Genomic DNA, 26,181 nt, shown 5'->3' with positions numbered 1-26,181 from the left:
GGTTTGGTGATGACGAACTCCTTTAGCTTTACCTTGTCTGGGAAGCACTTTATCTGCCCTTCCATTCTAAATGATAGCTTTGCTGGAAATAGTAGCCTTGGTTGTAGGTCCTTGCTTTTCATCTCTTTGAATACTTCTTGCCAGTCCCTTCTTGCCTGCAAAGTTTCTTTTGAGAAATCAGCTGACAGTCTTATGGGAATGCCTTTGTAGGTAACTTTCTCTTGCTGCTTTTAAGATTCTCTTTTTATCTTTAACCTTTAGCATTTTAATTATGATGTGTCTTGGTGTGATCCTCTTTGGCTCTAGTTTGTTTGGGACTCTCTGTGCTTCCTGGACATGTATGTGTATTTCCTTTGACAAGTTAGGGAAGTTTTCCTTTATTATTTTTTCAACTAAGTGTTTAATTTCTTGCTCTTCCTCTTCTTCTGGCATCCCTATTATTCGGATGTTGGTACGTTTAATGTTGTCCCAGAGGTTCCTAAACCTCTCCTCATTTTTTCAATTCTTGTTTCTTCATTCTGTACTAGTTGACTGTTTATTTTTCCCTTATGTTCTAAATCATTGATTTGAACACCAGCTTCTTTCCTTCACAATTGTTGTTATGTGGATTTTTCTTCATTTCACCTGGTATAGCCTTCACATCTTCTTTTATGCATTTGCTGTACTAAATCATTTGTGTAAGCATCGTTATCACCGGTGTTTTGAACTCTGCACCTGTTAGGTTGGCTATCTCCTCCTCGTTTAGTTCTCCCTCTGGAGCCTTGATCTGCTCCCTCTTTTGGGCCTTACTTCTCTGTCTCCTCAACTTGATAGCCTCCTGTGTTTGCCTCTGTGTATTAGGTAGAGCTGTCACACCTGTTATGTTGTAAGAGGTCCAGCCTTAGGTATTCATCAGTGCTAGGCAACCAGTTTCACCACATTGTGGCACTGTATGTATGGGATGTGTCAGAGAAGGATCAATGACACTTGTGGCACTTTCCCCTTTTCCAGTCACTTCACCAGCTTCCCACGTGCGTCTCTCTAGCTGTTGCCCTGGTGATGGCTTCCAGAGTTGGTGGGTTTGCAGACATTCTAGGACCATGGGGGCCTCTAAACGGACTGTCTTGAGATACCTGCAGTATCCCCATTGGTTTTAATAGCCAGAAGCAATGAGGCTTTATATTTCTGGCACTGGAACTGTGAGCTGCATGGTCTGGTCTGGGACTGGGATTTCTCCCCAAGTGTCCCTCCTGGCCTTTATAATGTGTGACTGCTCATTCCACCAGCCACAGCCACTGCCTTGCATCCTCTCCACCCCACTCCCCATTTCCACCCCTCCTACCCATCTGGATGAATATCACTTCTTTATATCTTCGTTTGTTGGACTTCCATGCAGTTCGTTTTTCTGGTAGTTCTGATTATTTTTTGTTTTGAGATAGATGTAATCCTTCTTATCATTCTGTAAGGAGGCAAAGTGTGTCTACCTATGCCTCCATCTTGGCCCTGATTTTTCTTTTTTGCATAGGTTCCTTCAGCATAGCAAAATTTTTTGCAGTACAAAGATCAAATTGTAGCTATTTTTTCATAACCTTATTAAACAATTATGAACACATTTCCTTGTATGTTGTGTGCATATTCCCATTTAAAATATTATTTTATATTTTAATATGGTATATTATAATATATCTTAAATATAATTATACTAATAGTGACCATTAATTTAGTGCTTACTGTGTCAGGCACTACACTGAATACTCTCATATATTATCTCATTTAAATTTTCACAGCAAGGTAGATGCTGTTAACAGTTCTGTTTTTGTTTTTTTGTTTTTTTAAAGATAAGGAAACTGAGACAGAAAGAATTAAGAAATTTCCCCAAATCGTACAACTAGTTAAAAGTAGAGTTGGAATTTCAACTCAGGTCTGGCTGACTTCAACGCATATGCTCTTAACTGATGCATTTTCCATACTGGTGCTTACAGGTTGCACAATATCCTTTATTTAACAAAACTTCTGTTAAACGTTCTTACTATTTAAACCGTGCTGCTCTGGACATCCATAAACATAACTATTTGTGCATTCTTCTAATTATTTTGAAGGATAAAGGTCTAACATGGAATTCTTGATTGAAAAGGTACACATCTGGTGTTAACCAATTGCTTTCCGTGTTTATCTGTGTCCTATCTGACAGTGAACGTGAGCAGGCTGCAGAGGTACTTAAAATGCAATGGCTACAAGGGCTACAAACTGGTCTACAGCCCTCCAGGTGGCTTCACTTGCACATCCCCATGCAGTGAGGGATACTGTGAGCATGGAGGCCAGTGCCAGCACCTGCCTGATGGGCCCCACTGCAGGTGAGTGGTGCAGGAGGCAGAGGGCAGTGCTGGGGGAACCCAAGCTGGGCAAGGGGTCTAGAAAAGTCATGGTAACTGAAAGTTATGGTGGATCCCTTTGTAACTGAGAGAACAGAGATCAGAGAAAAGGGGATAATGGAAAAGAAGATGTATGAGTGCCTACTCTGTGTGGAGAATAAAGGTGCTATATTACCTCTAACACTCAAACTGGCTACTAGGTAGGTATTATGACCATTTTAAAGATGAGAAAACTACAGATCAGAGGTGAGGGCCCTGCCCAAGGTACCCAATGAGTTAAGTAGCAGGATGTGTGGTCCAAAGTTAAATTCTTCCACCCAATTTTGCTTCTTAGGTGGACACACTGCTGTTTCCTTGTGGAAAAAAGGGACACTTTGTCTCATGTCTAAGCTGGGCCCTGCCCCCTTTTAAGAGTATCAGACAGGGGAGGCCCTCACAGACTGGTGTCTTATGTTGCCTTGTTCTATCAACAATTTGAGGGGCTGTCACAGACATATGTTTGTAATATAGTCTTTTCTATAAGTCAGCTGGACAGCTGCTTGGCTAGCTGCCTGCTGAGCAGCCTAGTACTGAAGAACAGACAGGAGTCACACAGGAATTATGCTATTCACTCATCCTTTATTGAATGCATGTTCACTCAAAGTAGAACATCAACATGCATTAATATCCTACTCACACTCTAACATTTTGAGAGAATTATAACACACACACACACAGCAATCAGTGGGGGGTAACGAACTCGAGTCCCAAAGTCTCAGCCTGCAGGTCCAGGGACAGCACAGTGGGCGAGGGCATTGTCAGCATCTTGCTAGGAAGAGTGTCCAGAGCAAGATGGAATCTGCCTCAGTTATACCTTGAAAGTGGTGTACTCCACCATTCTGGGTCTTTTTGATAAATGTCTTGGCATCTCTGATGCCAAGTGTGGAATTTTCCTAGGAGCCTATGGGTGGTACATGGCTATTCTGCTTCACACCCCTGTTGGCAAGAGTGGAATTTCCCCAGGAGCCTATCTATGGGTGGTCCCAGTCTGCAGGCATGGCTATTCTGATTATATGTGCAGATACTTTAGCTATGTCTCCTTGCCAGACGTGTCTAGAATGACTTAGGTAGTTTCCCTCTTGAACCAAAGTGTCATGACTGACTGACAGCCATTTTAGTTGACATGAGTCCCTCTACTTTGTTTTATATACTTTATGCTATCGTGATCGGACCAATGCCATTGTATTGGTCCTGCTATCCCCAGGGGCTCCCTTGAGGGGGATGCACTAAGTCTGCAGGCCTGCTAAGGAGGAGAAGGGCAGCAGCACCTGGGCCCTCTTGTCACATCCATGCTCTCTACCTACCCTTGCCCCATTGCAGTTGCAGACCTGCCTTGACCTCTCTCGGGGCAAGTGGAGTGGAGGGCGGGGCTCAGCTCTCCCCTGGCAGGGTTGGGTTTGTGACTGCACATGCTCACCTGTGGACAACTGTGCCCCAACTCTGGTGAAGCTGACCCCATGTTTGCTTCTCTGCTGCGTTTGTCCAGTTGGCCACTCTTCAGCCCCACCTCAAGGCTAACCTGGCCTCTTTCCATAAAGGGGAGCCCAACCTGTAGTGGTAAACCTCCTCAGGCCCTGCCACAGGAGGGGGTGGCAAGGCTGAGTGCCTGTCTCCCCACTACTAACCGTATCTCCTCTCTCTGTCCCCAGCTGTGTGCCCTACTCCATCTACACATCCTGGGGTGAGCACTGTGAGCACCTGAGCATGAAACTTGGCGCCTTCTTCGCAATTCTCTTTGGGGCCCTGGGGGCCCTCCTGCTACTTGGGGTCATGGTGTACATGGTCTTGCACTTCTGGTGCTCTGGGATCCAGTACTCCTACCCCCTGGACTCAGAAAGCTGAAGGCTCACCCCAAGGGGATAGCTGTGGCCTAAGATACCTCAAGACCCACCATAGCCTCACCCACATACTTCCAGGCACCTTTGCTTTGGGGAGATTGGGAAAAGAAAGATGACTGAAAGTGATTTAAGATTCTTCTAGGTGAATGACTAATGGGAATGAATAGTGATAAAGACAAGAGCACAACTTATCAGTAGACACATGAACTGGAAGAGACTGTAAAGATCTATTACATAAACCAATGGATTCTCACAAGGAGGACACTGACTCACACACACACACACACACACACACACACACATACACACGAGTTAATAATGGGATGATGGCTCCAACTTAAAAACCAAAATGTATTTGCACATAAAACTCCTCAGTTTACTTCTAATTAAAGTCTATTTAATAAAATTTCTCTGACTTTTTGTGTTTGCAAAGCCATGTGTTCCATTTGTTATTTTCCTCTGTTGGCTGAAGGGCTAGCCACAGGGAATGGAGGAGCAGAGGTGGGTTAGACCCAGTCCTGCTTCAGCCCTCAATACTCTATGTTGCTCCAGCCCAGACTTGGATCCTTGTTTCTGCCTCCACAGCACTTTCTTCCCCTCACCCCAACACAAACCAAGGCCGGACCTCTGAAGGACAGTAGAAATACCTCCCACACTTTGTCCTTTCCTGGACCCCAGACAGAGTCTTCTGAGCTTCTCTACCTCCAGTCCCTCAGCCCTAATCTGTCTGCTTGTTTCCAGCAACCAGATTAGTTTTCACCTTATCCTCTCTTTGGAGGCAGAACTTTATACCTCTCTCATGTAACAACTACAACAACAACTGGTCCACAACTCCTGTGTCTCAGGGACCTCAATCCCAACTCTATTCAGAAATGGGGTAACTACCTCTTGGTCCTTAATACCAAATCCCTGAAGAGATCATCTGATTGGTCCAAATTTTATTATTTGTCTATTTCTGGTTCAATCTAGAGTGGCCATAGGGTCAGAAAGGAGGTCACGTGATACAAATCTGGTGCTTAAGCACACTCCTGTAGGTGAGTGAGTAGTCATGTTGGAGGAAATTTTCACAGAAACATGGTCTTTGATCTGAGCAGAGATTCCAAATTGTCCGCTTTACGTAGAGAATGACCTCCCAGTATGTGAAGCTCCTCTCCTGTGCACAAAGCTGTGGCTTTAACTTCAAATGCCCCCCAAATGTAATCATGTCTCCATATAAAGCCACATTCATTTAGCTCCAGTATTCATTTATCAGTAAGTAAGCACAGTGCTCAAATGAGTTCACTGTTCATTCTACCAAGCATTTCAGAAGGAAATTCTGCCAATTCTCTATAATCTCTTTCAGAAGATTAAAGCAGAGAGAATATTTCCTAACTCATTTTTAACACCAGTATTATCCTAATACCAAAACTAAAATAAGACATAATAAGAAAATAAAACTATATACCAATACCTCTCATGAACATAGGTGCAAAATATCCTCAACGAAATATTAGCAAGTCAAATCTAACAATGAATAGGAACAATTATACACCACAACCAAGTAGTATTTACCCTAGGTATGGAAGCCTGGTTCAACACACACACACACACAAAAATATAATGATCATATCGACAGACTAAAAAAGAAAGATCATATGATAACATCAATATGTGCAAAAATAGCATTTAACAAAATTAAACTCCCATTTATGATCAAAACTCTCAGCAAACTAGGAATAGAAGGGATCTTCCTCAGGTTGACAAAAATAAATCTGTATGGTGTTAGATGGGTACTAGACTTATGGTGTGATCACTTAGTAAGTTATATAAATGTCTAATTATGTTGTACATCTGAAACTAATATATTTTATGTAAATTATAATTGAAAAATTAAATTTAAATCTATAAAATCCTACAGCTATTATCATACTTACTAGTGAGAAACTCAAAACTTTTCAGCTAATATTAGGAACAAAGCAAGAATGTCCCCTCTCACCATTGTTTTTCAACATCATACTGGGAGTCGTAACTAATTCACATACCAAAAAAAATAAAAAGTGGGGAGGATAAAAGATATACATATTGCAAAGGAAAAAATAGTCGGCAGCTGTCCGTCTCGAGAGACGATGGTGTAGCTTCTTAAGAGTCTATCTGCACTGCCGAGAATGGCTGTGCAGTCCGACTCGGGAGTGACACGGTATCTGTCTCCTCCCGTGTTGAATCGACATCTTGCGATGATGCTGGAGTGTCCTCTCCAGTGAAGCTGAAGCTACAGAGCCTGGGCACGGTGATATGGAGGGTCTGCTCTTGCCCATGCAGCAGACCCCCCCTCTCTTCGCAGCTGAGGGATCCAAGGGAAAGACGGAATCAATACAGCTTGGCTTCAGGTGCGCCGCAGGAGTTGCCGGTGTTGACTACAACGTCAAACCGCCTTAGGGACTCCGGCTCCGGATTTTCTGTCGGGGTTTACTCCCTTAGCCTTTCCCCTGAAGAGGTATGCCGCAAGGCAGCGGAGGTTTTTTGGAATCAGAGTTTTCCTTCTCTGATGTGCCCTGACTGGAAGATCGAACCAGCGACACTTAGCTCGCAGACCGACGCTCAATCCACTGAGCCAAACCAGCCAGGGCTAAAAGGAAAAAATAAAACTGTCATTTTTCACAGATGACGTGATCACCTATGTGGAAAATCGGAGACTAATAGTGATTTTAGCAAGGTTGTAAGATACAAGGTTAATGTACAGATGTCAATTGCTCTTTTATATAACAGCAATAAACAAATGGAATTTAAAATTACAAACACACTGCCATTTACATGAGCAACCCCCAGAATTAAATACTGAGGTGTAAATCTAACAAAATATCTCTATATAGCTATATAAGAAAAAAGTACAAAACTGATGAAAGATGTCAAAGAACTAAATAAATGGAGAGATATTCCATGTTCATGGATAGGAAGACTCAATATTGTTAAGATGTTAGTTCTTCTCAACTTGATTTATGGATTCAATGCAATCCCAATCAAAATACGAGCAAGATTTTTTGCAGATTTTGATATACTCATTCTAAAGTTTATTTGGAGAGTCAAAATATCCAGAATAGCCAACTCAATATTGAAGAAGAACAAAGTCAGAGGACTGACACTACTCACATCAAGACTTACTTTAAAGCTAAGTACTTTATAAGCTGCAGTAATCAAGACAATGTGGTGTTGGGGGAAAAATAAACAAACCACAAATAGATCAATGGAACAGAATAGAAAGCCCAAAATTAGACCTACATAAATATAATAAATTGATCTTTGATAAAGAAGCAAAGGCAACATAATGAAGCAATGATAGCCTTTTCAACAAATGGTATCAGAAAAACTGAATATCCTCATGCAAGAAAATGAATCTAAACACAGATCTTACACTTTTTTAAAAAATTAACTCAAAATGGATCATAGAACAAAGTGTAAAACATGAAACAGATTATAGACCTAAATTTAAAACTCCTAGAAGATAACATAGGAGAAAGACCTAGATGACCTTGGGGATGGTGATGACTCTTCAGATACAACACCAAACACATGATCCATGAAAAAAAAAGGAACTGATAAGCTGGACCTCATTAACATTAAAAATTTCTGCTTTGTGACAGACAATGTCAAGAGAATGAGAAGACAAGGCACAGACTGGGAGAAAATATTTGCAAAAACATATCTAATAAAGGACCTATTTGAGTGCTCAAAATAAACAAAGGATGCTTAAAACTAAACATAAGAAAATGAACAATCTGATTAAAAACTAGGCAGGATACCTGAACATAGACCACATCAAGTAATATGTAAGATGGCATGTAAAGATATGCAAAGATATTCAACATCATATGTTATTAAGAAATTGCAAATTAAAACAACAATGAGATACCAATAAACACCTATTAGAAGGCTCAAAATCCAGAACACTGGCAACACCAAATGCTGGTGAGGACATGGAGCACCAGGAACTCTCATTCATTGCTGGTGGGAATGCAAAATGGTGCAGCCACTTTGGAAGACAGTTTGGCAGTTAATTACAAAACTAAATATACTTTTATCATATGATCTAGGAATCACACTCCTTCATATTTACCCAAAGGAGTAGAAAATTTATGTTCATATAAAAACCAATCACATATATGTTTATAGTAGCTTTATTCATAATTGCCAAAACTTGGAAGTAACCAAATGTCTTTTAGTAGATGAATAGACGAGACGTGGACCACCTACGCAAGGCACGAAAGGAAACTCAACAGCTTCCACATGAGGTGCCTGCGACGCGTCCTGCATGTCGCCTGGCAGGATAAGGTTCCCAACACCGAGGTGCTGAAGCGAGCCAACATGAGCAGTTTGCATGCAGTTCTTAGTGAGAGACGCCTCAGGTGGCTCGGCCATGTCAAAAGAATGGATGCAGGCCGTATTCCCAAAGACCTCCTCTACGGCGAGCTAGCAGAAGGCCAGAGGATGACAGGGCGCCCAAAACTGCGGTTCAAAGACAACTGCAAAAAGGACATGACACAATGCTCCATCAATCTCAACACATGGGAAGTTCAAGCAGACGACCGCCTAGCCTGGAGGCTCGCGGTCAGGCAAGGTACGTCACGCGCAGAGGCTGTGCGCAACGAGGAGGCGGCCCAGAAAAGATCGAGGCGGAAGCAGCGTCAACAGCAGCAACAACAGCCATCTGCCTTCACCTGTAACAAGTGCGGCAGGGATTGTCACTCCCGAGTCGGACTGCACAGCCATTCTCGGCGGTGCAGATAGACTCTCAAGAAGCTACGCCATCGTCTCTCGAGACGGACGGCTGCCGATGAGATGAATAGATAAACAATGGTGCATCTAGAAAACAGAATACTATTATTCAGTACTAAATAAATTTGAGCTTTGAATCAAGCTATGAAAAGACATGAAGGAAACTTAAATGCATATTCTTACATGAAAGAAGACTATCTAAAAAGGCTACATACCTATGATTCCAAGTATGGTGTTCTCGAAAAGGCAAAACTAAGGAGACAGCAAAAAGATCAGTGCCTACTAGGGATTAGGGAGCAGGAAAAGATGAACAGGAGGAGCACAGAGGGTTTTTAGGACAGTAAAAATACTGATAGTACCGTAGTGGATGCATGTCATACATTGCTTCAAACCCATAGAGCATACAACTCCAAGAGTTAACCTTAGGACTTCCAGCCATGATGGAGGCCTAGACAGACACGCTGCATCTCACTCCACAACTAAGAAGGAATACAACTACTTCAAAACTAGTGACAACCAAAAGTTCCAGAAAATCGAGCTGCATGGAAGTCCAACAAACAAAGATATAAAAAAGAAATACTCATCCAGACAAGTAGGAGGAGCGGAGCCGGAGCAGAGAGGACATGGTGTGGTGGTGGCAGGACCAGTAGCAGGCCAGCAGAAAGCTCAGTCAAACATTTAAAGAAGTTGAGAGGGACACCTGGGAAGTGCTCCCAGCACCAGACCAGACCACACAGCTCACGGTTCCAGTGCATGGGGACAATAAAGTCTCATTGCTGCTGACTCTGCAGATCAGTGGAGGTTGGAGCGGAGGCAGAAATTGCCAGTCTCTCAGTAGAGTCCACTTGTTTAAAGGGCCCCCACGGTTCTAGAATGTCTGCAGACCCACCCACCCTGGGAACAACAACCAGGGCAGCAGCTAGAGGGGCGCCAGTCCCATAAGGAAGTGGGAGAAGTGCCTGGGAAAGGGGTGAGTGCTGAGAAAGTGCCATTGGTCCCTCTCAGACTCCTCCCTGACACAGCACACAACGTGGTGGAACGGGTCACCCTGTACTGACAAATACCTAAGGCTCCACCCCTTACTACATAACAGGTGAGACAGCTTTACCTAAGACACAGAGGCTAACACAGGAGCCTGTCAAGATGAGGAGACAGAGGAGTATAGCCCAAAAGAGGGAATGGATCAAGATTCCAGTGGGAGACCTAAGTGATGAGGAGATAGCCAACTTAACAGATGCAGAGTTTAAAACACTGGTGATAAAGATGCTCACAGGCTTGACAGATATGCTTAAATATGGCAAACACATAAAGGAAGAAGTGAGGGCTATGCTAAATGAAGTGAAGGAAAATCCACACAAACCCAATGGTAAAGAGAAGGAAACCAGAGTTCAAATCAATGATTTGGAATATAAGGAAGAAAATCAGTACAAAATGAGGAAACAAGAATTGAAAAAAATGAGGAGAGGCTCAGGAACCCCTGGGGCAATTTTAAACATACCAACATCCAAATTGTTACAGGTTATTTTACCTTCTTACCTCCAGCAGTCCTGTAGCCCTAAGCTCCAAGGTTGCAACAATAGAGGAACTTAGCCAAAGAAGCTGGACCTCTGCAGTTGCATGCTTAAGCCAAGCATAACGAACAGTTGACCAGAATGTGCTACCCTTGTACAATGACCTAGAAACCCATTTGTGTGCGCAAAGTTGTTTGTTCAGCCAAGTTCTTACAACAGTTCCTGTACCTGCAGGAACAAGAATGTAGTTTTTTCCTTTATAAGCACCCTGAAACTGAGGTTCGGGGCTACTCATTTGAATCCCTGCATCGAGTGAGAGTGGGTAGTCGCTGGCCTGCTAATAAAGGCTCTTTAAATTCTAATTTGGTTGTCTCTGACCATTTGGTTCTCGCACTATGCTCCATAACACAAATCATAGGGGTGCCAGGAGGAGGAGAGGAAGAGCAGGAAATTAAAAGCTTATGTGAAAAAATAGTGAAGAAAAACTTCCCAAATTTGGCAAAGGAAATAGACATACAAGTTCAGGAAGCACAGTGAGTCCCAAACAACCTAGACCCAAGGACGACTGCACCAAGATACATCATAATTAAAATGTTAAACGTGAAAGATAAAGAGAGAATCTTTTTTTTAAGTATATTTTATTGATTATGTTGTTACAGTAATTCCAGTTTTTCTCCCCTTTCCTCCCCTCTGCCCAGGACTCCCCTTCCCTCCAGATATTCCACCCCCCTTAGTTCATGTCCATGGGTCATGCATATAAGTTCTTTGGCTTCATCCTTTCCTATATTATTCTTAACTTCTCTCTGTCTATTTTGTACCAATCAGTTATGCATCTTAATCCCTGCATCATTTCCCCATTTCTCCCTCTTCCCCCTCCCAGCTCATAACCCTCCAAATGATCCCCATACCTATGATTCTATTCCTATTCTGGTTTGCTCAAATGGATTTTATTTTTATTTTTTAGATTCAGTTGTTGATAGTTGTGAGTTTGTTGTCATTTTAGTGTTCATAGTTTTGATCTTTTTCTTAAGTCCCTTTGACATTTCATATAATAAGGGCTTGGTGATGATGAACTCCTTTAGCTTCACCTTGTCTGGGAAGCATTTCATCTGCCCTTCTTTTCTAAATAATAGCCTTGCTGGATAGAGTAATCTTGGTTGTAGGCTGCTTTTCATCACATTGAATACTGTTTGCCTGTCCCTTCTTGCCTGTAAAGTGTCCTCTGAGAAATCAGCTGATAGTCCTATAGGCACCCCGCTGTAAGCAACTCGCCGTCTGTCTCTTGCTGCCCCCAAGACTCTGTCTTTATCTTTCACCTTTAGCATCTCAGTCATGATGCAACCTGGTGTGGTCCCCTCTGGTCCAGCTCACCCGGGACCCTCCATGCTTCCTGAACTTGTATATCCATCTCCTTCACAAAATTTGGGAAGTTTTCCTCATTTTTTTTTCAATTCTTGCTTCCTCATTTTGCACTGGTTGACTGTTGTTTTTCTTCCTTATGTTCCAAATCATTGATTTGAACCCCAGTTTCCTTCCCTTCACTATTGGATTTGTGTGATTTTTCCTTCATTTCACTTAGCATAGCCTTCACTTCTTCTCTGATGTGTTTGCCGTGCTCAAGCATATCTGTCAAGCTTGTGAGCATCTTTATCACCAGCATTTTTAGTTCTTCATCTGTTAGGTTGTCTATCTCCTCATCTGTTAGGTTGGCTATCTCCTTGTCGCTTAGTTCTCCCACTGGAACCTTGATCCATTCCCTCTTTTGGGCCATACTTCTCTGTCTCCTCATTCTGACAGACTCCTGTGCTTGTTTGCCTCCACGTTCCAGGTAGAGCTGTCATTTCTGTTATACTGTAAGGGACGGAGTCTTAGGGATTCATCAGTACAGGGCAATTTGTTTCACCATGTTGTGGTGCTGTATGTGGGGGAGGGGGTCCAAGAGGGAACAACGCCTCCTGCCCAGTACTCACCCCCGTTCCAGGCACCTCTCCCACCTCTGCACAGGACCAGCACCCCTCTAGCTGCTGTGGGATTGCTGGAGGGAAGATGGGTACTGGGATGAAGGGAGCAAAGGGAAAATAATTTGGGACAACTGTAACAACTCGTCGTCGTCGTCGGCAGCCGTCCGTCTCGAGAGACGATGGTGTAGCTTCTTAAGAGTCTATCTGCACCGCCGAGAATGGCTGTGCAGTCCGACTCGGGAGTGACACGGTATCTGTCTCCTCCCGTGTTGAATCGACATCTTGCGATGAAGCTACAGAGCCTGGGCAGGGTGATATGGAGGGTCTGCTGTTGCCCATGCAGCAGATCCCCCCTCTCTTCGCAGCTGAAGGATCCAAGGGAAAGACGGAGTCAATACAGCTTGGCTTCAGGTGCACCGCAGGAGTTGCCGGTGTTGACTACAACGTCAAACCGCCTTAGGGACTCCGGCTCCGGATTTTCTGTCGGGGTTTACTCCCTTAGCCTTTCCCCTGAAGAGGTATGCCGCAAGGCAGCGGAGGTTTTTTGGAATCAGAGTTTTCCTTCTCTGATGTGCCCTGACTGGAAGATCGAACCAGCGACACTTAGCTCGCAGGCCGACGCTCAATCCACTGAGCCAAACCAGCCAGGGTCTGTAACAACTATGATCAATAAAATATACTTAAAAAGAAAAAGAGTGAACCCTAATGTAGATTATGGACTTTGGGTAACTATGATGTGCCCCTGTAGGTGACAAACGTACCCTGGTGGGGAATATTAGTTGGGGAGGTTGTAAACATGGGGGTGGAGAAAATATGTGGGAATTCTTTGTACTTTTGGCTTAGTTTTGCTGTGCACATAAAATTACCCCCAAAATAAAGCTTATTAATTTTAAAATATAAAAAAGTTTAAATAAGAAGAATGAAGCACATATGACACTGGAGAGAGATGGGGTGGAAGGTGGGGTGCACTGTGCCACAGTTAGAAAGGGAGGGTGTAAAACAAGGAGGGAGGGACAATGCAAGCAGGGTGGGCTTAGGAGACTGCTCTGGCCCTGACCATTGCAGTCCCAAGACTAAGTTATGCAATGAGGTCAGGGAGGGAAAGGCTCTCTTTTATCATATGGCCCAAATGTTACACCTCACCCTAAACCCAGCTGGCAAAGCATTGACCCTTGCTGTGGAAGATGTGATTGTTATAGTTACTTTGTGTCATCAAATGTGGGAAAAAGATAACTTTAAATAACAAAAGCAAGGTGGCAAATAGACAGCAAGGCCATCCAAAGTCCTTCCCTCATCCATCTTCACACACTAAGTTTCTTCTCCTCCCACTGAGCAATGTAGAGGGAGTAGGAAGGCAGACTGTGTGGCAGACAATCCTGCCAGAGGCAGTGGAGATGTTAAAATCCTAACAAGTTGTTGGGGGATCACTGTAGCAGAAGAAAACCCACAGATTGGGAAAAGAGAGGAGGTAGAAACCCTGGTGCGAAAGGCCATATAAAAAGGAGAGTTGTCAGATTTAGGAAATAAAAATACAGTAAGCCCAGTTAAATCTGAATTTCAGCTAAATCATAAATAATTTTTTAGTGTAAAGATGTCCCATGAAATATTTGAGACATCCATATATTTAAAAAAGTATTCATTGTTTATCTGAAACTCTTATTTAACTGGTGTCTTGTGTTTAATCTGGCAACCTAGAAAAACAGCTGAGTCACTGAGCACGTAGAGAAAGGGTGTCATGAGAAAGGCAGAAGGTACCTCTGGGGGACATTATCCTCTAGCTGGGAGGGAAAGACCTCTTCATAAATGGTGCAGTTAGATCAAGGACACAGCAGCAAATTTTCATCAGCCCACTCCCTGACTCTGCATGGTTTGGGTTCTACCACTTATGCCCCTGGAATGAAGAACTGGTGGGTGCTTCTTCAGGGCTCCAGGCAGAGAGGAGAAGCAGACCATCCACTTTCACCCCTAGTTGGTGGCAGGCAGCTGAGGCACCTTCAGTGGACCCCAGCCGAGCTGTCTGAGAGATGCTTTGCCAGAGACACAAATTCCCTTGCCTGTCCTTTCCTGCTCTCAAAGAAGACTTTCAGAAATTTTCTGTGAGCCAGAGGCACGTAGCTTCTAATAACCAGGATGACAAGTGATAGATAACTGGTATAATATGCCAATAAAATATTTATTTATCTATTTTTAAGTATATTTTATTGATTATGCTGCTACAATTGTCCCAATTTTTTCTCCTTTTACCCCCTCTGCCCAGTGCCTCCCTTCCCTCAGCAATTCCTCCCACCTTAGTTCATGTCCATGGGTCATGCATATGAGCTCTTTGGCTTCTCCATTTCCTATACATCGCCCTGTCTATTTTGTACCTACCAGTTGTACTTCCTGATCACTGCACCCTTTCCCCCATTCTCCCCCTTCCCCCTCCATATGATCTCGATATCTATGATTCTGCTCCCATTCTAGTTGTTTGCTTATTTTGTTTTTGTTTGTTTTAAGATTCATTTGTTGATAGTTATGTTTTTTAAAGTATATTTTATTGATTGTGTTGTTACAGTAGTCCCAATTTTTTCCCCTTTGTTCCCCTCTTCCCAGTACCCCACTTCCCTCCAGATATTCCACCCCCCTTAGTTCATGTCCATGGGTTGTGCATATAAGTTCTTTGGCTTCACCCTTTTCTATATTATTCTTAACTTCCCCCTATTTTGTACCAACCAATTATGCTTCTTAATCCCTGCACCATTTTCCCATTTCTCCCCCTTCCCCCTCCCAGCTGATAACCCTCCAAATGATCCCCATATCTATGATTCTGTTCCTATTCTGGTTTGCTTAGTTAGATTTTGTTTTTATTTTTTATATTTAGTTGTGGATCGCTGTGAGTTTGTTGTCATTTTAGTGTTCATAGTTTTGATCTTCTTTTTCATAAGTAAGTCCCTTTGACATTTCATATAATAATGGCTTGGTGATGAGAACTCTTTTAGCTTTACCTTGTCTGGGAAGCACTTTATCTGCCCTTCCATTCTAAATGATAGTTTTGCTGGATAGAGTAATCTTGGTTACAGACCCTTGCTTTTCATCACTTTGAATACCTTTGCCAGCCCCTTCTTGCCTGCAAAGTTTCTTTTCAGAAATTAGCTCATAGTCTTATGGAAACTCCTTTGTAGGGAACTCTCATTTTTCTCTTGCTGCTTTTAAGATTTTCTCTTTATCTCTCACCTTTAACATTTTAATTATGATGTGTCTTGGTGTGGTCCTCTGCAGGTCTAGCTTTTTTGGTACTCTCTGTGCTTCCTAGACATGTATGTCTGTTTCCTTCACCAGGTTAGGGAAGTTTTTCTGTATTATTTTTTCAACTAAATTTTCAATTTCTAGCTCTTCCTCTTCTCCTTCTAGCACCCCTATGATTTGGATGTTGGTATATTTAAAGTTGTCTCCTTGTTGTTGTTGTTTTCTTTCAATTTTTGTTTCTTCATTCTGTTCTGGTTGAATGTTAATTTCTTCCTTACATTCCAAATCATTGATATGAATCCTGGCTTCCTCTGCTTCATTATTGTTTTCATGTGGATATTTCTCTGTTTCACTTAGTATAACCTTCACTTCTTCCATTATGTGTCTGCCATACTTAGTCATGTCTGTCAAGTCTGTGAGCATCTTTATCACCAGTGTTTTGAAGTCTGCATCTGTTGGCTATCTCCTCCTCACGTAGTTCTCCCACTGGAGCCTTGATCTGCTCCCTTTTGGGCCATACCTCTCTGTCTCCTCAACTTGACAGCCTTCTGTGTATTTGCCTCTGTATTAGGTAGAGCTGGCCCTGGCTGGTTTGGCTCAGTGGATTGAGCATCGGCCTGCGAGCTAAGTGTCGCTGGTTCGATCTTCCAGTCAGGGCACATCACAGAAGGAAAACTCTGACTCCAAAAAACCTCCGCTGCCTTGCGGCATACCTCTTCAGGGGAAAGGCTAAGGGAGTAAACCCCGACAGAAAATCCGGAGCCGGAGTCCCTAAGGCGGTTTGACGTTGTAGTCAACACCGGCAACTCCTGCGGCGCACCTGAAGCCAAGCTGTATTGACTCCGTCTTTCCCTTGGACCCTTCAGCTGCGAAGAGAGGGGGGGTCTGCTGCATGGGCAAGAGCAGACCCTCCATATCACCCTGCCCAGGCTCTGTAGCTTCAGTTTCACTGGAGAGGACACTCCAGCGTCATCACAAGATGTCGATTCAACACGGGAGGAGACAGATACCGTGTCACTCCCGAGTTGGACTGCACAGCCATTCTCGCCAGTGCAGATAGACTCTTAAGAAGCTACACCATCGTCTCTCGAGACGGATGGCTGCCGACGACGACGATTAGGTAGAGCTGTCACACCTGTTACATTGTAAGGGGCAGAGCCTTAGGTATTCATCAGTGCAGGGTGACCCATTTCACTATGTTGTGGCACTGTATGTGGGGGAGGTGTCTGAGAGGGAACAATGCCACTTGCTCGGCACTCGCCCCTTTTCCAGTCACTTCACCAGCTTCCCATTTGCGATTGGTGCCCCTCTAGCTGTTGCCCTCGTGATGATTCCCAGAATGGGTGGGTTTTCAGACATCCTAGGACTTGGGGGCCTCTAAACAGACTTTCCTGAGAGATGAGCAGTTTCTTCCCTGCCTCAGCCCCAACTGGTTTTCACAGATAGAACAATGGGGCTTTATTTTCACAGCACTGGAACCAGCTGTCTGGCCTGGGACTGGGATCACTCTCCAGGTGTCCCTCCTAGTTTTTATGATATGTGACTGCTCTTTCTCACAGTCTGCCACAGCCACTGCCTTGCTGCCACTGCCACCGCTGCAGCCACAGGTGCCACACCGCATCCTCTCCCACTGGGATGTGCTCCATCTACCAGTCTGGGTGAGTATTGCTTCTTTATATCTTTATTGGACTTTCATGCACTTGGACTTTCTGGTAGTTCTGGTTGTTTTTTGTTTCGAGGTAGTTGTTATCCTTCTTATGGTTGTAGAAGGAGGCAAAGCTTGTCTACCTGGGCCTCCATCTTGGCAGGAAGTCCCCAAATATTTATTGATACCAAAAGTTGATGCCTACTCATTTGAATTTGGCACACACCCATGGGATTACTTACCATTCACTGCTTTTCACTAACTGGTAGCAAGTCCCCCTCTCAAGGGATGAAGGAAAGCCTGGCTCTGGCAGACACTTCAGTTGAAGCCTCTTGTCAACAAAGTTCCACCTCATGTTGTCCTCATCAATGCTTTATGTTTTTTCTCTCTGAGTTTGTGCTGAGTCACAGGCAACTTAGGACAGGCTCTCTTGTTTAGAGCCATACCCACCTTTGTCCTTATAAAATATGTGACATTTTCACCTCATGTACACATACCTTTCTGAATCTTAAATAATTGGAGAATATTCTCCAGACACTCTGGTTCTTGTTGGTTTTAGAGCATTACCTCTTCTAACTTTGGTCATCTCCAGTAGTTCATTCTCTCTCTCTCTTTCTCTCTATCTCTCTCTCACACACACAGTTAAATACACAAGCATAATTATACACTTTGATTCCCAAATTCTTCTAATTAATGTACCCCACATTTACAACTTTTTTGGCTTTTAATAACAGTAATCAGCATTGTATTACCTATATGTTGTTAAATGTATATAATTAAGATTAAATTACCCACTTTATTAGGTATCACTGATTTGATTAAGTGCAAAGCAAGAAAAGAGAAACTTTTTAAGAATTAGATTTATGTAACAGCAGGGTTACAGTCATTTATGCAAACTGCTCTCCATTTATGCCTAATTATAGTGTAGCTTAATAATAATCACATCATAAAAGTTATATTTTGGCCTTACTCGCAGCCAACGGCCTACCTCGCTGCTCTCATGCCCCACCGCTGCCTCGCAGAAATTCTTCGATTACACAAAGTCCTTCGACAGATTCGGCCAGTGTCCAAGGCACTGGCTCCTCATCTCACTCGGGCTTATGCCAAAGATGTAAAATTTGGTGCAGATGCCCGAGCCTTAATGCTTCAAGGTGTAGACCTTTTAGCTGATGCTGTAGCCATTACTATGGGGCCAAAGGGAAGAATGGTAATTATTGAAGAGAGCTGGGGAAGTCCCAAAGTAACAAAAGATGGTGTGACTGTTGCAAAGTCCATTGACTTAAAAGATAAATATAAAAACATTGGCGCTAAACTTGTTCAGGATGTTGCCAATAATACAAATGAAGAGGCTGGTGATGGCACCACCTCTGCTACTGTCCTGACGCACTCTATTGCCAAGGAAGGCTTTGAGAAGATTAGTAAAGGTGCTAATCCAGTGGAAATCAGGAGAGGTGTGATGTTAGCTGTAATTTCTGAACTTAAGAAGCAGTCTAAACCTGTGACAACCCCTGAAGAAATAGCTCAGGTTGCTACAATTTCTGCAAATGGAGACAAAGAAATTGGCAACATAATTTCTGATGCAATGAAACAGGTTGGAAGAAAGGGCATCATCACAGTAAACGATGGAAAAACACTGAATGATGAATTAGAAATTATTGAAGGCATGAAATTTGACCAGGGATATTTCTCCATACTTTAATACAGCAAAAGGTCAGAAATGTGAATTCCAAGATGCCTATGTTCTATTAAGTGAAAAGAAATTTCTAGTGTTCAGTACATTGTACCTGCTCTTGAAATTGCTAATTCTCACCACAAGCCCTTGGTCATAATTGCTGAAGATGTTGATGGAGAAGCTCTAAGTACACTTGTTTTGAATAGGCTAAAAGTTGGTCTTCAGGTTGTAGCTGTCAAAGCTCCAGGTTTTGGTGACAATAGAAAGAACCAGCTTAAAGACATGGCTATTGCTACTGGTGGTGCAGTGTTTGGAGAAGAAGGATTGACTCTAAATCTTGAAGATGTTCAGCCTCATGACTTAGGAAAAGTTGGAGAGGTCATTGTGACCAAAGATAATGCCATGCTCTTGAAAGGAAAAGGTGACAAGGCTCAAATCGAAAAATGTATTTAAGAAATCATCGAGCAGTTAGATATTACAACTAGTGAATATGAAAAGGAAAAACTAAATGAACATCTAGCAAAACTCTCAGATGGAGTAGCTGTGCTGAAGTTGGTGGGACAAGTGATGTTGAAGTGAATGAAAAGAAACACAGAGTAACAGATGCCCTCAATGCTACACAAGCTGCTGTTGAGGAAGGCACTGTTCTGGGAGGGGGCTGTGCCCTGCTTCGGTGCATTCCAGCTTTGGACTCATTAAGTCCAGCTAATGAAGATCAAAAAATTGGTATAGAAATGAATAAAAAAGCACTCAGAATTCCTGCAGTGACCATTGCTAAGAATGCAGGTGTTGAGGGATCGTTGATAGTTGAGAAAATTATGCAAAGTTCCTCAGAAGTTGGTTATGATGCTATGCTTGGAGATTTTGTGAACATGGTAGAAAAAGGAACCATTGATCCAACTAAGGTTGTAAGAACTGCATTATTGGATGCTGCTGGAGTGGCATCCAAGTTGTAGTCATAGAAATTCCTAAAGAAGAGAAAGACCCTGGGATGGCTGGGATGGGTGGAATGGGAAGTGGTATGGGAGGTGGTATGTTCTAATCCTGAGAACTGTCAGAGGAAGCTCGAGGTGATGCTCCTTACCTAGAACTTCAGAGAAGTCAGTTGAAGGAGATGACTGAAGAAAAGGCTGGCTGGTGTTTAAGAAAATCACTATAACCATCAGTTACTGGTTTCAGTTGACAAACATAAAATGGTTAACTGCTGTCATTGTCCATGCCTACAGATCATTTATTTTGTATTTTTGAATAAAAATACATTTGTACATTCCTGATAACTAAGTGCAAGAGCCATGTACCAATATACTGCTTTCAACTTAAATCACTGAGGTATTTTTACTACTATTCTGTTAAAATCAGGATTTTAGTGCTTGCCATCACCTGATGAGAAGTTAAGCAGCCTTTCTGTGGAGAGTAAGAATAATTGTGTACAAAGCAGAGAAATATCCAATTATGTGACCTTTGTGTAATAAAAATTTATTTAAAGTTGAAAAAAAGTTATATTTTGACTTCAACATTAAATGTCATTTTCTTTTGTTCCTTCTTTTTTAACACTTTTAAAAAAGTTCTCACCCAAGGATATGATTATTGATTTTAGAGAGAGGGGAAGGGAAGGAGAAAGAGAGGGAGAAAAACATTGATATGAGAGAGAAACCTCTATGGGTTGCCTCTTGCATGGACCCTGACCAGGGATCAAACCTGCAACCCGGGCATGTACCCTGATAGGGAATCAAACCCATGACCTTTCGGGTTATGGGACAATGCTCCAACCAATTGAGCCACACCAGCCAAGAATGAATGTCATTTTCTTAACTTTCAGAACCCAGTGCCCATATTTCATGGTTGTCTGTTCACTGGTCCATCATCTATGTCATTCAGCAAACTTTTGAGTGTTCTCCATGTGCAGGGTTCTGTGGCTACAGAGATGACTACTGTATGGTGCTTGTCCTAAAGCGCATATTATTTAACAAACTTGTAAATAAATAAACCATAATATAGCATGTTAAGTGTTATAACAGAAACATAAAGCAACTAAGAAATTAGCTCCTCTTTAAGGAATTTGAGAAAGGCACCACAAGGTGGTGCTGAATGAACTGAGCTTAAAAGCATGAGTAGGAGTTTTCCAGATGAAGGGACCAGAGGGAGGAAAAGCATTTCAGGGACAGGAATCATGATGTGCAAACACTCTTGATCAAAGCAAATGTGACTGGGAGGTAGTGAGAAGTTCCCTGAAGGAGAAACATAGAATACAGGAGATGTGGCCACAGGACACAGAGCTGAGAAAGTTGGCTAAGGTCATATCACAAAGATCCTTATATTTAAAGTTGGGGGGGTTTAATCCTGTAGGTAAGAATAGGACTAGCTTTGATTTTGGAAAGGAAAGCTCTGCATATAGTGTGAAGCTTATCTTGGAAATTTAAAAAATAGTTTCATCTTAAGAAAATAAAAGAGAACAGAATAATATTTCATTAATTTCTTTCCATGTTAATAAATACACAACTCAATAACATTTCTATAAATTGTATAAATACTAACAGTATTATTAACCAAATGGCTACACTGGGCTATCTTATTTGTGTTTTGTTTTTCTTTTATTGGCTATTATAAACATTTAAAATTTTTTATTTCCCAATTACAGTTGACATACAATATTATATTAGTTTCATTTGTACAACATAGTAATTAGACATTTATATACCTTATGAAGTGACCACCCCCAAATGTGTAGTACTTATCTGACACCATATATATGTAATGAACATATTTATTTATTAATCTTTGCACAAATTGCTGACTATTTCCTTAAGTAAACTCTTAAAATACAATCTGGGTTAAAGGGTTGCATATTTTTAAGGCTTTGGTTGGTCAAATTGTTCTCCAGAAAGTTTGTAGCAATTTTATTCACATTAGCACTGTTTAAGAGTGCCCTTTTCTCATGCCCTCATTAATACAAATGTTAAGATTTTTATAAATGTTTACCTAATGATACACAATAAAAATATCTCACTGTATTAATTTAACTTTTTGCTGATGAACTCAAAGGTTTTGTGTGTGTATGTGTGTGGAATATAGGCACTTATATTCTTTCTTTGTGAATAGCCTGTCTTTGCTATCTGTTCACTTTTCTATGGTATGTTTGCCTTTTTATTGCTTTTTAAGAGATCTTTGTATATTAAGGACATTCTGGTTTTGCTATATATGGTGTAATTTCTTTCATATTATTATTTCTTTTTTTAAAGTATATTTTATTGATTATGCTATTACAATTGTCCCAATTTTTCCCCCTCTTTGCCCCTTCTGCTCAGTACCTCCCTTCCTTCCAGCAACCCCTCCCCACTTTAGTTTATGTTCATAAGTCATGCATATAAAGCCTTTGGCCTCTCCATTTACTTTACTGTTTTTAATGTCCCTCTGTTTATTTTGTACCTACCAGTTATGCTTCTTGATCCCTGCACCTTTTCCCCCGTTCCCCCCCTCCCCCTCCCCACTGAATACCCTCCATATGATCTTAATATCTATGGTTATGTTCCTGTTCTAGTTGTTTACTTAGTTTGTTTTTGTTTTTTAGATTCATTTGTTGATAGTTGTAAGTTTGTTTATATTTTACTGTTCTTAGTTTTGATCTTCTTTTTCTTAAATGTGTCCCTTTAACAGTTATATAATAAGGGGTTGGTGATGATGAACTTCTTCAGTTTTACCTTGTCTGGGAAGCACTTTATCTGCCCTTCCATTCTAAATGATAGCTTTGCTGGATAGAGTAATCTTGGTTGTACGCCCTTGCTCTTCATTACTTTGAATACTTTTTATGAGTCTCTTTCTTGCCTGCAAAAGAAATCAGCTCACAGTCTTATGGGAACTCCTTTTATAGATAACTCTCTTCTTTTCTCTTGCTACTTTTAAGATTCTCTCTTTATCTCAAGCGTTTGGCATTTTAATTATGATGTGTCTTCTATGGTCTTCTTCATGCCCAACTTGTTTGGGACTCTCTGTGCTTCCTGGACTTGTATGTCTATTTCCTTCACCAAATTTGGGAAGTTTTCCTTCATTATTTTTTCAACTAAGTTTTCAATTTATTACTCTTTCTCTTCTCCTTCTGGCAACCCTGTGATTCAGATGTTGGCACATTTAAAGTTGTCCCGGAGGTTCCTAAGCCTCTCTTCATTATTTTCAATTCTTGTTTATTCTGTACTGGTTGACTATTTCTTTCTCATATTCCAGTACATTGATTTGAACCCTGGCTTCCTTCCCTTCACTACTGGTTTCATGTAGATTTTCCTTCATTTCACTTAGTTTAGCTTTCACTTCTTCCCTTATGTATTTGCCATACTCAATCATTTCTCTGAGCATCATTATCACTAGTGTTTTGAACTCTGAGTGTGTTAGGTTGGCTATCTCCTCCTCACTTAGCTCTCCCACTGGAGCCTTGATCCGCTCTCTCTTTTGGGCCATACTTCTCTGTCTCCTCAACTTGACAGCCTCCTATGTTTGCCTCTGTGTATTAAGTAGAGGTCTGACACCTGTTATGTTGTAAGGGGAAGAGCCCTGGGCAACTGGTTTCATAGCCTGTGATACTGTATATGGGCAAACAGTGCCATTTACTTGGCACTCGCTCCTTTTCCAGTCACTTCACCCACTTTCTGTATGCTACTGGTGGCCCTCTAGCTGTTGCCCTGGTGTTGGTTCCAAGAGTGGGTGAGTTTGCATACATTCTAAGACTGAGGGGCCCTCTGAATGGACTCTCCTGAGAGACCAGCAGTTTCTTCCACCACTCCAGTCTCCTCTGGTATTCACAGCCAGAAACAATGAGGCTTTATTTTCCCAGCATTGGAACCGTAAGTTGCATGGTCAGGCCCGGGACTGGGATCACTCTCCAGGTATTCCTCCTGGCTTTTATAGTGTGTGGCCACCTGTTCTGCTGACCGGCCACAGCCTGTACCTTGTCACAACTGCCTGCTGCCACTGCCACACCATGTCCTCTCTGTCCCAACTCCCAAACTCTGCCCCTCCTACCTATCTGGATATGTATTACTTCTTTATATCTTTGTTGGACTTACATGCAGTTTGATTTTCTGGCAGTTCTGGTTGATTTTTGTCTTGAGGTAGATGTAATTCTTTTTATGGTTGTGCAAGGAGGCAAAGCATGTCTACCTATGCCTCCACCTTGGCCAGAAGTCCAGATTGTACATAGCTAACCTCCCCTACTAACCCTAATTTCTGTGGTTTAAGACACCTTTGAGTCCTTCACAGCACATAACATAATCTTTCTTCTATTGTAGGTGCTCAACAAGTATGCCAGGATGAATATTTTAATTAATTATGTCCACCTTATTTATAAAACTCATTGTTCTCTCACTCTGCAAGAGGAAGAGAGTTGGTTAAATACCTATACTCTCCTTATTCAGAGTAATATCCAAGTTGTCTTGTATCCTACATTCACTTAATAAATGTTTACTGAGCACTTTTTATGTGCCAGGCACTGTCCTAGACACTCAGGATACTGTAGTGAGCAAACTCTTTCATTCTAGTTGAGGCAGAAAAATAATAACAAGACAAATAAATAAAATACATATTATGTTATGTTGTGACCAGCATTATGAAGAAGATTGAAGCAGGAGAGGGTGATCAGGTGAACTCACTGAGGAGGTCAAGGAGGTGGAGGAGTTATTTGAGTGTGTATCAGAAGATAAAGCATTGTAAGCAGACTGAGCAATGCATGCAAAGGTTCTAAAGCTGGAGCGTGCTTCCAAGACCTTTTGCATGACTTGACTCCAGCCAAGTCAGTGTGGCTGGAGTGCAACCTGCAAGTTAAGGACGCTGGCAGGGGTGCTGCAGATCGTGTACAGCTTTGAAGGCAGTTGAAGGAACTTAGCTTTGTCTCTCAATGAAAGTGAAAGGTTTGAAGCAAACGAGAGGCATGGTCTGTCTTACATTATATAGTTTCTTACTGGAACTAGACTTGGGATGTGAGGCAAAGGTACACTTAGAGAGACCTGTTCGGAGGATATTAGTAATCTAGGTGAGAGGTGATGGCAGCTTGAACCAGGGTTAGAGAAGTGGAGATGGTAAGGAAGGCTCAGATTCTGGGCATATTTTTACAACAGTAAAGCCAACAAAATTTCGTGATGAATTGGATATAAAACGTACAATTGACTTTGAGATGAAGAAAATGCAGGCACTGCCAATTTAGGTGAAAAGATTAGGACTGTGATTTTGGAAATGTTGAATGTGAGGAATTTCAGATGAAGTGGAGACTTTGAGTATGTACATTAACAATAGCTGTCTATAAGAGATGAGAGTTTAGGTATTTTTTTCCTTTCTCTTCCTCTCCTCTTTCCATTTCTTTTTCTCTTTCATTCTTTGGTCCTTTTGAATGTTTAAAAATTTTTTATATTATAAGCACGTACTACTTTTACAACAGAAAAAAAAGCCACATTTAATTTTTTAAATAATAATAATGTGATTTATGAGCTACGGGTGGAGGAATAATTGAGTATTACAGACATTCTTTTTTTTTTTTTTTTTTTTTTTTTGGTTAAAACGGACTCTTTTATTTATTTATTTTTTTTCAGATTTAATGTGTTTTATTGATTAAAATATTACATTTGTGCCAATTTCCCTTCCCTCTGCTCCCCTCCACCCGGTGGCCCCCCTCCCTCCAGTTGTCCCCCCCTTTTAGATTATGTCCATTAGTTGTGCATACAGTTCCTCCCAACCTCTCTCCGTCTATTCCATTCCCTCCTACCTTGATCCCCAATTCCTATATCATCTCCCTCCCTTTCCCCATTCCCCCTCCCTGTTGACCTCCCCCCAATATGTTTCCCGTACCCACAGTTCCTTTTCCACTCTCGTTGCCTATTTAGTTTGCCTTTGTTTCATCTCCCTAGCTTCTGTTTTTTTAAACCAGTCCCTTTAACATCTCATATAACAGTGGTTTGGATCTAATGAACTCTTTCAGTTTTATTTTGTCCTGGAAACACTTTCTCTGTCCTTCTATTCTGAATGACAATTTCGCTGGATAGAGTATTCGTGGTTGTAGGTTTTGGATTTTCATTACTTTGAATATTTCTTGCCAGTCTCTTCTTGCCTGTAGGGTTTCCCTTGAGAAGTCAGCTGATAGTCTAATTGGGACCCCTTTGTACATAATTCTTGTCTTCTCTCTTGCTGCTTTTAAGATTCTCTCTTTATCTTTA

General features: G+C 41.8%; 1 protein-coding gene and 1 pseudogene across 1 annotated transcript in view; both read left to right on the top strand.

The window, feature by feature from the left end:
• The window catches only part of MUC4 (mucin 4, cell surface associated), a 52,474-nt gene extending 47,838 nt beyond the window's left edge, over positions 1 to 4,636 (top strand). The window contains 2 exon segments of the mRNA XM_090278067.1: positions 2,171 to 2,333; positions 4,040 to 4,636. Coding sequence (XP_090134193.1) covers positions 2,171 to 2,333; positions 4,040 to 4,232 — 356 coding nt within the window. The 3' untranslated portion in view covers positions 4,233 to 4,636.
• Positions 4,637 to 18,319: 13,683 nt separating this feature from the next.
• LOC150021704 (60 kDa heat shock protein, mitochondrial pseudogene) lies at positions 18,320 to 20,444 on the top strand (annotated as a pseudogene).
• The last annotated feature ends 5,737 nt before the right edge of the window (positions 20,445 to 26,181 follow it).

The sequence above is a fragment of the Furipterus horrens genome, unplaced genomic scaffold (genome assembly GCF_987537825.1).
Source record: "Furipterus horrens unplaced genomic scaffold, mFurHor1.1.pri manual_scaffold_1, whole genome shotgun sequence".
Lineage (NCBI taxonomy): Eukaryota > Metazoa > Chordata > Mammalia > Chiroptera > Furipteridae > Furipterus > Furipterus horrens.
This window is presented reverse-complemented; position numbering and strand designations above follow the sequence as displayed.